Raw genomic sequence first — 15,459 nt, 5'->3', positions numbered from 1 at the left:
TGTGTGTGTGTGTGTGTGTGTGTGTGTGTGTGTGTGTGTGTGTGTGTTTACCTAAAGTTCATAGTTTTATTTTCCTATAACAGTTAAAGATTTGGCATTTATGTTTGTATAGTAATTAGTTACACGTATAATGAGAACTATACCTACTTCTAAGGTTTTCATATTACAATCGGTCCATAAAATAGTCTGCTTTTATGTTTCATTGAAAATAAAATATAAAAAAATAGAAGACGAGACGTGACTGAAGCCGAAAAAAGAAAAAATTTTGTGTACAAATAAGGAAAAGTAAATTTTATCTCAACCACGGCTATATCTTTTTTCAACGACCTTATTATCTTGCAAAATTAAAATGTACTTCTAAGGGCCTGGAAAAAGATAAGAGAAATGTAATTTTGCGAAATAATATTTTACAAGAAAGGTACCATTAATGTACTTACACTATAAACATGTGACACCAAGAGGGCTGCAAAAATAAACGTCGTAGTTTGTCCCATGTTTTCTGCGAACAAAAAAAAACAAATTAAACTTTAAACATAATGCTTATCTTAATTAAAGATCAAAACTGCTCTAAGAATTAAATCCTTGATGACTATAAAAATTAAGCAATATAAAGCGACCCGCTGGTGTCATAAAAATAATATAAGAGAGATTGAGATTAAAATACTAATTGTTATTACCGGCTTTAACGATTAAGAAAAACATTGAGAAAGACGTAATTGTAAAGAACCCTCTCGGGAAGAGGGATTTGTCGGGCTGTCATATTTAAGAGGGCTGCCGCCTGAGCGCGCGGCAGGCTCGTTAAATATTTCCTAGTTTGATATTCATTCAAGTAAGTCAATACGTGACTATAACTTCTTGAAATTCATTATACATAATACATGCTAGACCATGGTTTTTCAAAATTCATTTAAACGTTGCAATTGTTAATCCAAAGATCGCACACTTAGAAAATATTCCTTCGATCCGGCTGGATTCGAATTTTTTCTAAGTGTTCGACAAAACTAACAAACTTGTACTATATATTATAACTATTATTTTTTTCGATACTTAATTGAGATTTGACCTCACTATTGTAATCTGTCAAAACGGCCATCTTAGCGTGCCGGTACTGTAGTGGAGTAATTTCACAAAAATAATTGAATATTGTTGTGGTCAAACATCGTGACATTCAACGAACTCAAAAAAATTACATGTAATGTTTTCAAGAATTTGCAAAAAAAATTGTAGAGATATTGCACCTGTGTAATTTTGAAATTATATCTAACATGAAACTGATAAACAACGAGCATCACGAGCACGATATTACGATTCTTTGATCATGGATGAACTTTAGTTATAATTTTGAACTTAGTTATTCGGCTAGGTAAGACCAAATTCGGAAATGTAATTTTCTACCTATGTTTTGGACTTTGCCCCGGAATTTATTCCAGTGCTTTGGTATGGACAATGCAAAGAATTTTCTAATTTAAGACCAGGTGTATTGTAATTGTTTGGGACTTTATTATTAAAGTTGTAAATTACATCTATTAGTGGGATAAGGGATGATTTGTTAAAGCACTGTCACATTACTGTCATCTTAAAATTTGAACAGACAAAGTAAATGAGGCGCCATCTTGATTCCGGATTCAAAATATATAATGCGGAAAGAAGATGGCGCTCCATTCTCTTTGTCTGGTTGACAATAATATAATTATAATTATAATAATTATAATTCTTGAATAGAGTACAACTTTTTACTTAACATCTCTCGGCAATCTTCGGCTGTCATCGGATTTCTATCAGTTGCTTTTTGTACTTAGTGCAGACCGGACGCACTCAATCGACTTGGAAGTATGTAGAGTACTGTAACGTGTCTACATTATTTTCGTAACTCGTAATAGAACATAGAATAGAATAGAAAGTTCTATATTGTATAGTTATGCCCGCAAATGGGTGTATAGTTCTTGTAATACGTGTTAAAGATCTATTTCTACAATGATTTTATGTCGTGTACATAATTTACAGCTCACAAAAAGACAATATACGTAAAATTAATACATTTCTTTTTTGTTTTCTCCTATAGCACGCCCTTCTAGCGGAAGTCCCCAGTAGTGCGCTGAGCGAGGTCCGTGCCCGTTTGGGCGCCCTTAGGCACGGTACTTGGTTTTACTTCTGTTTTAGTTTATTTTCGGGTTATGAGCCTTCATCTCGCCCATTCATCCGGTGGCGCAGCCAAGGTCAGCAGCGGCTAACTGCAAAGTGTCAACGTCAAAAGAAATTCTTTTAATTTCAGAACGTGTGTGTTGTTCCCTTGGGGGTACACGCCATTTAATGACACGTGTAACCCTGTCTTTTTTATGATAATATAATCTATTTCACCAATTCTATTATTGTAAACCAATAGGTTGTGTATCGGTTATGTGGACCAGGAGTGTCCAGTTCCGGTATGTACATTTCCTTTAGTTTGTCTAGCATGTCTCGGTGTAGATCGTGTACCCTAAGATGTCGCGGATCTTCGCCTAGCATGTCTCAGAACATTTCTGTAGAGATTGAACGGGGAAAGCCTCCCGCAGACGCAAGAGCCTAACTCGTTGTATGGTACATCTATGTACATTTCGATATTCAATAAACAAAAAAATTTGTAAAGATTTATTAATTCGCTTGGACCTTTGGTATTTATTATGATGATGAATCATTATTATTATTTAGTATTCGTAATAGACAAAACCTATTATAAAATCCACTTGTACGTGTTGCGTAAGATTGCCTCGCTTGTCATGTCGACACATCTCCAACGGTATACTTTCACTTTGTTTACGTAATTTTTATACTCATTACCAGCATTTACGGTTCGGCGACGGAGAATCGATATAATATCAAGTTTTTTAAATATCTATAAGCGTACGTTTCAGTGTAACGAAATTACAATTTTTTAAAGCTATTCCTTTATGCTTTAGATTTAAATTTAACCACTACTAAATAGAAAAAAAGTTGCGTTTTGTTAAAAAAAATTATACAAAAACTATTTTTTCCTGGGTACTACGTTTGAGATATTTTTTAATCTATGAATACGGACAGGTTTTATTACGTGCATATAAAGTCAGCTGCTCTATGCATTTTATTCGGGTAAGTTAATCTTCATCCTTAGAGTTGAGTGGCCGAACGGTTACCATGTTGGACTGCCACGCATAGATCCTGGGTTCGATTGCCAGGCCGAGAAAAATACGTATATCCGCCATTTATTTCTCTTGTTTCTTGAGTTTGAGTGGTAATTTGTTATCTATATGTGTGACCATGGCTCCTGCGACTCAGGGTTTCCCTAGCACGGGGCTATGAGTGTGTTGCGTTATTATTATATTATTATTACTTTAAATCATTGGTGTAAAGCCGAGCATTCTGTGTACATTTGTGTAACAATAGATTTAGTAATATTTTTCGTAGATTTGGAAAAGTGTGATTACTTAGATAGTTAAATGCTACTATGTTATGAAATTCTGGGACAACTACCAGAATACTAGATAAAATTCGATTTCCAAAAATACGTCCTTTTAAATTCAATTGAACTGGAATGGAACAACCTAGATTTCCTCTAAAATATTCAAGTTTTTTACCCACATAGCCTGTAGATAGCTATACCACATTACATTTACAATTATCAGTAAGTTTTTATGAGAGCGCAATACGAATATATCCCTTAAAAATTGTACGTAAACACAACTATCAATGTTTATTTCAAGTATTTTTACCAACATCATCCTTTAAAACCAGATAGATGTTTTATACCTACATACTAAATAAACAAGAAAAATTTCAACATTCTAATTGTCATAAAACTCTTAAAGGCCACGAGGGTATTTAATTTATTAATGCCGTTGTTAAATGAGCAATGACAGTAATTATTCATAAATATTCCACGACCACATCCGGACAGCGGAAATTTTTTGCTGCATACTTGTTATTCTAATTACACTATAGGTGTAGTAGACACATTATTTCGTATTATTTTTAATTACCTAAGTAATCAAAAAATAAAATAAAATTCAGTATCTCAATCATTACTTTTATAGTGGTTCAAGGCATTACTTTTATGTAAAAAAAATTGTGTAACTCTCCGTAAAGGATATTTGACCCTAAACCACTCCAAAACAGCTGAACAGTGTTTACCTCATTTAACAACGGTAGCAATAAATTAAACACCCTTGAGGCCTTTAATAGTTTTATGACAATTTCTTATTTATCTAGTATATAGATATAAAACATCTATCTGGTTTTAATGGATGACGTTTGTGAAAAACTTGAAATAAACATTGATAGTTGTGTTTATGTACAATTTTTAAGGGATATACTCGTATTGCGCACTCATAAAAACTTAGTGATAATTGTAAATGTAATGTGGTATAGCTACCTACAGGCTAAGTGGGTAAAAAACAACGTAGCAACGTTTGTACGGATTTACCATAGTAGTTATACTATGTTTGTGGTTTTGGTGTATTTATTCCAGCACTGCTAAAAGAGATTCTGTGTCCGCAAGTCTAATGACTTTCACCACTTCGAAAGCGTAGTTTTACAATCAAGTACATACATTACCAACAATCACCAATCAATTAACAAATTGCTAGTTCCCAGGTATACGTTACTGATTGTTACATACATTAAACACATCACGTACAAAGGTGATACGTTAACGACATTGAAAAACCAAAAGATGCTATTAGGAATTCATTCATATATATACGAGGTAATTAAGGCAATTAGGAAAATCCGTTATTTATAGGCAATTGCCTACGCAATTAAGTGAATATTCTCGCGAAAACGTGCCATAAAAACAAAGTTTGATCATGTTTTGAATGCTAACCACTGAAACTCTATGTCAATCCGTAGACATGATTTTAGAAAAATGATCGCGGTTTTCCACTTTACTGTTAATTATTATAAAAGAAAAATCAAAAAGAGTGCATATAAGCTACTTGTCAACCTTTTTCCTTGTGTCTTGCCGGTCCACCATATTGGATTTGTAAACGGAACAAACATTACTCGTAAATAACTAGGTTATGTAACAGTAATTTTTTTTACCGGTCCGCCATATTGAATTTTTAACGGGAAACAAACAATCCTGTTGTATTACTTAGTTTCGTAGCAAGAATAATTTTTCCTATCCTATTACTTACTAGTAATGTAACTTGGTAATATACGGGTAATAAGGGCAAATTTCGAAATTACATTGCCGTGGCACGAGCTTAATTCTTTGTCTTACCGCCTCTCAAGCAAAGGGTTGTGGTTTCGAATCCAGACTTGCATGCCTGCGTTTTCAGAATTTATGTGCGAAACTTAACTTGAAATTTACCACGAGCTTTTCGGTGAAGAAAAACATCGTGAAGAAATCTGCACATATCTGCGAAGCAACTTCATGGTGTATGTGAAGTTCCCAACCCGCATTGCGCCCGCGTTGGTACTATATTCCATTGTGAGAGGAGTGCAACGCCCAGCAATAATACTATGTAAAGACTATACAACTGCCTCTCAAAATTTATTTCTCTCGTGAGTTTGGGTGTAATTTGTGGTTGTTATTGTGTGTGTCCATGGCACCCGCGACACAAGGTTCCCTAATACGGGGCTATGATGAGTGTATACGTTATTATTAAAAAAAAGGCTAACTATTATTATTACATTGACTGAAAATCTGGCAAAAATCACATCAATAAGATACACCTTTATGCTAATTTTTCAAGGCAAGAGTATTGTGAAGTAATGATACAGTATATTCGCAATTCTATTACTATTTTGTGTTAATACACGTACGAGTATACCTATATTTCATGAATCCGAAGCTAATCAATGATATTTTATGGAAAGATGTCAAACAAATTGCTATCAAAATTGAAGTCATAAACGTATCAGCGCCAATGTCTGTAAATTGTGGCCACAAATAATTGTATGATAACTATAGGTACCCACAGTCACAGAGTAAGTTTACAAATTCCATTATAAGCTGACACGCGTCGCCATTACAGACAGTAGCAAAACTAGGTTTGATGAGATCAATTTATACTGGTATAGAAGCATAGTGAGCGTCGTGTGCTTATTGGTACCAATAACATGGATGACGTCAGGAGAATTGAAATCTTCATTTAGAACGTATCCTACCTTCTTAGTAGTTACTAGTGGTTGTGGTGAGGTGCACAACAGAAGTATCCCAACAGAAATACATACAAACATGCACACGCACACACACGGAAACAGATCCATCAATGTGTATTGTTGGTTTTGATTTATTTTGTTTTTTTAATTGTCTAACTTCATTTAGTGTTTGCATATTTGTGGATTGTATATATTTCCTTTGTTTACTTTGTTTTTATTTTTATTTTTGTTCAAGTATATTTTTTTCTTTTCGACCATATTTACTGGAGGTCGAGAACTGGTGACCTAAATTACAGGGTATCCGAGTTTAGGCTCTAGCTTCCACAATTTAACAGGCTGGACTGTCCCTACCAACAACATTGGGTGCAACTACACGTGTAGTTGTATAGACGTGGCATTTATCTAGAATTAAGTAATTTTGTGTTGTACTAACGCAATTTTGTGTTGCAAAAATTTTTGTGTTGCCAGCACGTAAGAAAAATTTACTGCATTACTAACATTACTATGGATCATGGTCTGAAATAAATAATTCTATTCCATTCCATTCTATTAAATTAAATTGTACATGAAATCATAGGGTTCATTGTTCAAAGAAAATTATTACTGTTATTATTATATTATTATTATCCCCGCACGACATACGATATCTTTCCTGTAGTCTGGTGTACCCTGGGCAACAATTAGCGAATACCTTATACCGAATGGCAAATCCTTTCACCATATTGGCAAGCATGACAGTTTATGCCATACGATAAGACAAAGTAGTGACTGTACACAGGATTCTTTTAAAGGTGGAGGTTCTCAATTCGTGTTTTTTTGTATGTATGTTACGCGATAACTCCGATTTGTGAACCGATTTTGATTATTCTTTTTTTGTTGGAAAGAGGGTACCTCAGTGGTAGTTCCATTTAAATTTGAAGAAAATATTCCACCTCTAAGTATGGCTTTTTAGTACTCTGTACTAATTGCAAATCTAGCTGTAACACATGGCCTGTATTGGACCCTAAGGAATCACTCTGCAACCCCATTATATGCAATAAATTATTTCTTTGTACATAATTTGCTTTTTTTTTAATACTGTAATAAATATGCGAATAAGTTTCACAATAACAGTCATAATAGTAATGTTTTTTGTCTGCTATACTGTTTTTTTTTGTCTGCAACTCGTCTTAATAAACATATAATGCTCATAAAAAACCTTGCTCTTGAAGATTTACGTACTCGCTACGTAATTGCGACCATCAAGGCTTTATGGGTTATCACGTCAGCGGTTATTGTCTTATGATAAAAAAGTGTATAAAAGACACTGAAGTTGTGACGCTAATATTAACAAGGTTGAATTAGAATTTGTCTGGTCTTCGAAACTTTCCATTCCGCACTCCTCATTAGTAGGAATAGAGCTTCTTGTGAAAGGTTCGTCCAGGGAAGTACTGCCACCTTCACTATTTCTGCCGTCAAGCAGTAATGTCAGCATTACTGTGTTCTGGTTTTGAAGAGTAAGGGTGCTGGTGAAATTACAGGCACATGGGACTTGTTACTTATATCTCAGGGTGACGGGCGCAGTGGCAGTGCCTCTCAGACTTTGCGATTGAAAGCTCTGAGTGGTGGCACTGCAACTGTTATGGACAGGCGTGTTCCATCAAGCGCACTTATTCGTCTCAACACTTGATATTATAAAAAAATAAAAAATCCATCTAAGGGAGAAGGGGGTGACTGAAAACCAGTGCTGCAACTGTCCTGAACAGGAGGAGCGCCAATTGAGATACCTCTTTTTGCCGCCTGTGAATGTTTACTTAGTATCTTAAGTGTAGTTGTTGTTAACGTTTTTATAATGTTAGCAATAAAGAGATTTATTTATTAAACTTTACCTTATTATTAGGAGAAAAATTTATTTATATTTTATCCGGCTGGCTAAAGTTTAGCAAGTTGTTAGTTATTATTATAAATGCCTCGTAACGTAACATTCCTATCATTAAAACAAACGACTTGTGGTTCTACATCTACGAAAATTTCCCACAATTTTTTTCAACTTCTTTTAAATGGTATGCCATCAATTTGTATGAGAAGTAAAACAAAAAAGTGCTATAAAAACTCTGTGCTTTTAATAGTTGCCTTTATAATGAAACTATGATGATATTCGTTTACATTTTCTTGTGTCTCTCTCTTGCAATATGTCAAAGTGATATTTTCTATTGCATAACTCTCTATTATGCCTCTAACAAAACACAGTAAATGACATATATAAATCGGGAATGGTGAAATCTCTGACCCAATGCAACTTCGATAAATTTCATACACAGTATCTAGACTGCCTCTGTGGGCGAATGATCGCCATGCTGCTCTGCCACGCAGAGTCTGGGATCTTTTCCGGGCCGGGAGAAATATTAATTGTATGAGTTCCGAATCCGAGAAATGACAGTCCGAAGCGTCATTTTATCTCTACGTGTACAAGCGCTATTCTTATTTTCTCGAATTCGAATTGTACTTAGAGCTAGTTTTCTAGATCTGTTTAGTCTCGGATTCAGAACGAATACGGATCGGATGCAGCGCAAACGCGCTTGGGTCTACATTTATTTCTCTCGTGAGTTTGGGTGTAATTTGTGGTTGTCTATGTTTGTGTCCATGACACCCACAGTCATTTATATAACCAGAAATAGAGACGAAATAAGGGCCACATATTCCTGGTAACACATCGATACAGCTCTTATAAATATCAATTCCCGTTTTTGCTGAAATATAGACAGGCCAACTACTGACCTGTGTGTACTTCTCCGTATATTCCAAAAAATATTCTGAATTTATTGTAATAAAGATAATATCTCTAACAATGCCTTTCTGTTCTATTCGGTGGTACGGAAAAAACAGCAAACATCTAATTACAAAACAAATGGAATCACATTTCATCGGTAATTAAATATTAAATATGTAATTTTACAATTTTCGTCCATTATAGCAAAGCTCAAGTTAACTGATCGATTTGAAGTGAAACAGTTGACGACACCCATTGACGACACTTGTCTATTGTTTCTAATTCGGGCTAGCCAATTGGAGCGCAGTTGTCACAGTAATGATATGGCAGAATATTACTTATTTGACAGTAATTGTTTCGGACGGATGTCAGACGGAGATCGAGAGTAGACATCCTAGTGTGGAACTATAAGCGTGTGTGCGTTATAATTATTATATATATATATATATATATATATCTGTATGTTATACAAAGGAGTAGGATTCATACAGCAAAATATAAGTCCTAGAAACATGAAAACTTGAGGCTATGTTACTTTTATTTAGTGTAGGTGTACTAAGAACGGATTTTTCAAAATTCAACCCCTAAAAGAGAGAAAAAGGGTGAAAATGTTTATATGACAAATCGCACTTCTTGAACTTATAAAGAACTGCTAGAATATTCATACTAATAAATAGAATATCTATTAAAAATGATAAAAGACCGTATTCCTTACATTTTCAAACTTTAATATTTTTCATTTGTTTTCGTTATAATACATGTAAAAAATCCGCGTGTCGCGGACAAGAGCTAGTTATATACACAAACGCAATATTAACAACTCCAATGCTCAAAAGCTTTGTTAAATACCTATTGAACATTGAAAAACGTTTGCACAAACATAGGTTAATTTATACAACATTATAAAGCTACTGAATAGAGAAATCGTATGATTTTTTTATAATAAATAACAAAACAAGTTGTAAAAGCCTCGCAGATATCTTACTCGTGCTGTATGTTTTACTACTCAAAAGAAACCCGGTTTAATTCAAAAGTAAGAAAGAACGATTGATTTCAGAAATATTCTATAACAAATTTATTTACTTTTTTATGATAATATTCATCTAAAATACCGTTTCTATGAAATAAATATGCAAAAGTATACGAATAATAAAAAAACTAAATATAAATAAAATAAAAAGAAGCATTGTTTGTTAACAGTAATCCATTTACTAACTAAAAAATGTAAATTAAAAAAAATGTTGAAAAAGAATTACTTCACAAATTATTATTGAATAGTTAATAATCATATCGTTTAAGTATTTTTAACACCATTATTGTCAGTTTGTAACTTTTTGCTTAATTGAGACTCATTTCGATCCTGCAGTCAAACTGTATATACAGTTTTGTAGGACTGTGTTTATTTAAATATAATGTACCCCCCTTTCTTAAATTCAAATAAATAATAATAATTTCATTTCATATGAACAAATGGTATATTTCAATCCTTTATCATTTCCAATTTCGACTACGCATTTTTTCGTTTTGGGTTTATCAACGCTATTGTAAGACTTTAGTAATGTCTAGAATACGAGATTAGGCCATTGTTAAGTTCGCTAACAAACGAGCGACTGCGTCTATCGCGACTGCGATGCGATGCGATAGACGCAGTCGCGTGAATGTCTAGAGACACAAAGTATTGAACGACTAATTTTCCAGTTCAATACCAAACTCAGCAATAACGACGTAACATATCTTAGTTGTGTTGGAAATTGCCATTATCTACAATGACATACAAAGCCCACCAGAGATTGTACGAACATCAACAAAATAGATTTTAGTACTTTTATGAATATTGAAGGAACCATGGAGTGTAAAACAGTTATGTAATATCAAAAGATTCATAAAAACTATTACGGTGTTAAAAACATATATGATATACGTATAACTAGAAATATCAAATAATCACAATTTAAACGTGGTTGACATGGTTAATTTACCAAGTATTTTTTATAGTTGTCTCTTAGCGTGGTCTCCTTATATCTATGGCATCACATCACACTATTAATGCTTATGGTGGTAATTTCTGGGCGTAATAACAAAAAAAAAATTAACATTCGCCGACTATACGACATTCAAGTCGCGCGTCTACTTACGCTCTTTAGTTATTCAGTACGTCACTTGAAGTTATTCTTTTAAAGTGGCATAACTTTAGCTTGGGGATTGAAAGTTGTTAAATCTTTTGCAGATATTATAATTTTTTTAATTTAATATAGCATTGTGCTCTGTTATTGAGACGTTTTTTTTATAACACTACCGGTTGAATTTTGTCCTAATAAAGATATAGACGGCAAACTTTAACAGGTTTTAATTTTTTATCATGATTTTGTTGCATTAATCCATAAATCCTAAAATCAATGAAAATTTTTAAACTAGTGAAAAATACAAAAAATCGATTACTTAATCGCATTCTTAGATCCGTATAGACCCGAAGCCTATTTCTTCTTTGTAGTATAATGTCTAAAAAGTGTATGAATTAAATGGGAAACCCAAGGGATTGTACCTACATAACCATAAAAAGGGGAAAATAGTCAACAATTCAGACACTCAATCACGAGGACCCAATTCCATCTATTAAATATAGCCCTAGTTCCAGTAAGCTTTTCATTCTGTACCTTTTACTGTATCTAGTCCTTTACATCTTTTTTAATAACAACACTTAAGCTGTTCTTATATTTTATTTCTTTGATTCACTTTTTGAATAAATTTCATTACAAAAGCTCAAAAATATAGGATCCATACACAGAAGGCTAGTTAAATCATTATATAATAACCAAAGAGCTACTTAATTTTTTTTTAACTTTCACAGTATGCAAAGTTCGAAAAAATAGCAATAACCAATTTGATACTCACCTCGCTCCTTATATCACAGTTGGAAAAATAAACTTCACTTGTTTTGAAATCCTAAAACAAAACACTATCTATAAATATATTTAAATAACTCTACGTACAAAGAACAAAAATGTTCATTTCAAAACATAAAATTCTGAGACCTAATTGCAAATTGACATTTAAAATTGTCAATTCTAAATTTAAATACTAGATGTTACTAAAGCCTACCGTCGCGTGCGCCGTTGAAGGCTTCGCAGAAAAAACTAACGGCTTGTAAACAGGGTACAGGCCATGCCGTTCTCCTGTTCATTGCCCGGCGTCATACTGAGGAGACCGGTTGCTTTGGCCACCAGTCACACCGTGATTTGGTAACGAATTTCTAATACCTATGTTGTATTTAAAGTCCATGACATTTGCATTACTGCAAAGTAATAAAACATACTATGAAATGAAAAGTCCACAAATGCCGTTATTATAACCGCTTTAATATTAAATGATGCAGAGAAGCATTTATATAAGTTTAAGGAAATATCAGTATCTTAGTAAGGAATAACCTTTCTTACCGGATAACATAATACTATCTCTCTCTATATTTGGACACATCGAATTAGGTTACACTTATGTAATTCAACAAAAGTTTGAATTTTGAGAGCTCTTACTTTATTATCCAGTGATTAAAAAGTATCCAAATTAAATATTTTTCATAAACTTACAAAAACATAGTCAAATTTAATGTTTAAACAGTATTTCAATTTGCTATAAAATAATGAATTACAGCCTTTCTTTATACGTGACCGACTAACTCTACTCCACCTGTTAAGCTCTAGCAGGTTGTCTCGATCTATGATGTTTGAAATCAATATTGTAAATATTAAAATGTGCAGAAATGTTTATTTGTAAAGAACAACTCTTAGAGTTTCTTGCTCGTTCTGCTCCAGGGAATCTGCCTTACGAATGAGCAGTAGAGTTTAATCGATTCGCAACTCTCATGGAAGAATAGCATATACGGAGTTACGTCAAAAATGTATTTTGCTCCATTGCATAGAGAAAAATATAACCGACATCCTCTCCAATTCTTGTAACTATAGCTCCAATATTAGTCGATAGAGCAATAAATGTTTTTGACGTAACTCCACTTATGCCTTTCCTCCACGAGGGTGAGATATGACGATTTCAAGAGTAATTTGCTTACCAAAGGTTATATGACTTTGACATAGACGGAACCTTGTGCAGTGTTGATATAATTACCGCCTTTGCCTGTCTACAACATGCCTCTTCACACCTCGTTTAAAGGATCCTACATCGTAAAAGGGAGGGTTATACTCGCGACGAAAAGTAGTTCCAATTTTTGACAAAGAAAAGTGCAACCTTTTACTTTTTTAGAATTTAAGATGTAAATATTAATAATAACGCACACACGCAAACTCTGTATCGCGTTTACCATGGACACACACATAAACAACCATTAATTATACAGTTAATATTTGTTTTTAATAAAAAATCTAATAATTTACAAATAATGCCCATGTATGTACATTACCAACATCAAAGCGACTTGCATCGCTTCCTTTATGAAATAATTTCCTGTTTGCTACAATTACAAAACATGTCTGTGTAAACGCTGCCGATGGAATATTTTACAAATGAATGCGCGCAAATGATTAAAAAGAACTCTCGTACGCAATGGGTTTTTCTCCGGTTCAGATCTATGTTACAATTTGTTAATTTTATTACTTTATACAATAAAAAAGTTACAAATAAAACTTATATAGGCGATCGAAGACAGGCAATCGAAAATTATGGACCGCATGTTTTATAGATGTGATATACATATTTTTAACTGCCTCTGTGGCCGAACGGTTACCATGTCGGACTGCCACGCTGAGGTCCCAGATTTAGTTCCCGGGCCAGGAGAAATATTAGTACGGCCTACATTTGTTTCTCTCGTGAGTTTGGGTGTAATTTGTGGTCGTCTATGTGTTTGTCCATGGTACCAGCGACACAGAGTTACCATAGTGCGGGGCTATGTTGAGTGTGTGCATTGCCATTAAAAAAAAATCTGAAATACTTTTTTTATAAAAAAATAAATGCGTAGGAAAGTGTGATAAGGTCGGTGATGGAGCATATGCACCTAAATAATGCCTTTTCTCTCTCGCTTTGAAAAGACCCAAGTTATAGCGTTCAGGGAATAAGTCTGCAGACAGGGAATTAATATTATAATTATATGATTATATGTGTACTGCAATGCACCTGTTAAAGCAATATTAAAGCTGTAAAAAAGTTATACAACTAACTTTTAGAGCAAAGCCTTGTACAATGTAAAATATAATTAATAGCATGTATATATGGAACATACGAATAAATATATAGGAACATGTTAAATACGCGTATGTACCTATGAATAAAAGTGTTGGTAACCCAGCGGAAAACGATTGCTTCTCAAATGAATGGTCGTTGGTTAAAATCCCTGTGGCAGCATGTACAATAACTTTAAATCCTATTAGGTACATTTTTTTGTATAGTATCAAGCGACGAGACGACGGGATTTCTTTATAAAAAATTCTTTCTGACTTACAGCTTGACCAAGCGCTATGGTAGTCGGGTCGTTGAAACCCTGCAGAGTGCGTTTTGCCCGCCAATAGTATAATGACCTGACACGAATAGACCCAGTGTGTAAAACCGAGAATTTCACCAGCACCTTTAAAAACCGGATACCGCTTGGCGGCAGAAATAGGTAGCAGCTCTACTGTTACTAAACACTTGTGAATATGTAGTTGAAATACCTATCGCTAACGATGAAGGGAATATCGTGATGAAATCATAGATAAATCATTGCATTTCAAAGACGGTTCACAACTTCTGCGAAACGTGCGAAATACCCAGCACGCATTGGAGCAATGTAACTGGTTGTGTGTTGCGAGACGTGGTGGACACAGGTGGAGTAAGGCGATAATCAAATGGTGGCTAGGAAATGGGATATAGAAACGTGGGACAGACTTTCTATAACAAAATGTGTGGACGACATTGTCAAAGTTGCGGGCCATAGATGGATGAGACTAGCACAGGACCGTGGTGGATGGCAGAAACTACGGGAGGCCTATATCCAGCAGAGGTTGAAATCCGCTGTGGATGATGAGAGAAAGGATTATACCCAAACCTTCTCCTTAGAAACCCGTGCCCATTTGTGGGACATATAATATTTTGATGATTATGTTGACAAACAAGTTTTACATTCACCAATTCACTCGTTTGCATTGAACTTGAACGAGGAAATAATTCGTTGTTATTTTTGCAAACATTTTGCACAAAATCATTAACTACGTCAATCATAATTGGGCATGACATTAATAAGAATTTTCTGGAAGCGATCATAACGAAAAATAACACCGATTATTGTTACATGTTTATATTCTATGAACCGTCGTAGTATAGTGGAAACAACCACGTTATAGTGAATATACGAAATTCAGTTCGTATTTTCGTGAATATGATGATACGGAAAACCTTGTGGTCTTGAAACGGTACATGCTATCACAAAATTATAACTGCTCAGAAACCAGAAGTTGACATGTCTAAATTTATTTTGTTAAATTGACATATTTAAATTGTGAACTATCTTGAAGTTACCTATTTACATATCCTATCTTAAACTGTACCCACAAGATGGTACAGTTTATCTTTTGGCTAACTATAAGTGCAATAAAAACTCATTTTAAAAATTA

The 15,459-nt window shown here is 34.0% G+C and overlaps 1 protein-coding gene across 1 annotated transcript in view; it reads right to left on the bottom strand.

The window, feature by feature from the left end:
* LOC113229606 (probable RNA methyltransferase bin3) overlaps positions 1-12,050 on the bottom strand; it is a 51,014-nt gene extending 38,964 nt beyond the window's left edge. The window contains exons 1-3 of the mRNA XM_026463266.1: positions 11,966-12,050; positions 11,759-11,809; positions 438-499 (exon numbers count right to left, since the gene is read on the bottom strand). Of these exons, the coding sequence (XP_026319051.1) occupies positions 438-494 (57 nt within the window). The 5' untranslated portion in view covers positions 495-499; positions 11,759-11,809; positions 11,966-12,050. The remainder of the gene's footprint in view (positions 1-437; positions 500-11,758; positions 11,810-11,965) is intronic.
* Positions 12,051-15,459: the final 3,409 nt, after the last annotated feature.

This window comes from Hyposmocoma kahamanoa, unplaced genomic scaffold (assembly GCF_003589595.1).
Source record: "Hyposmocoma kahamanoa isolate Upper Pololo Valley unplaced genomic scaffold, ASM358959v1 62, whole genome shotgun sequence".
In the NCBI taxonomy this organism is placed as follows: domain Eukaryota; kingdom Metazoa; phylum Arthropoda; class Insecta; order Lepidoptera; family Cosmopterigidae; genus Hyposmocoma; species Hyposmocoma kahamanoa.
Note: the sequence above shows the minus strand (reverse complement) of the source record. Positions and strands in the feature narration are given on the sequence as shown.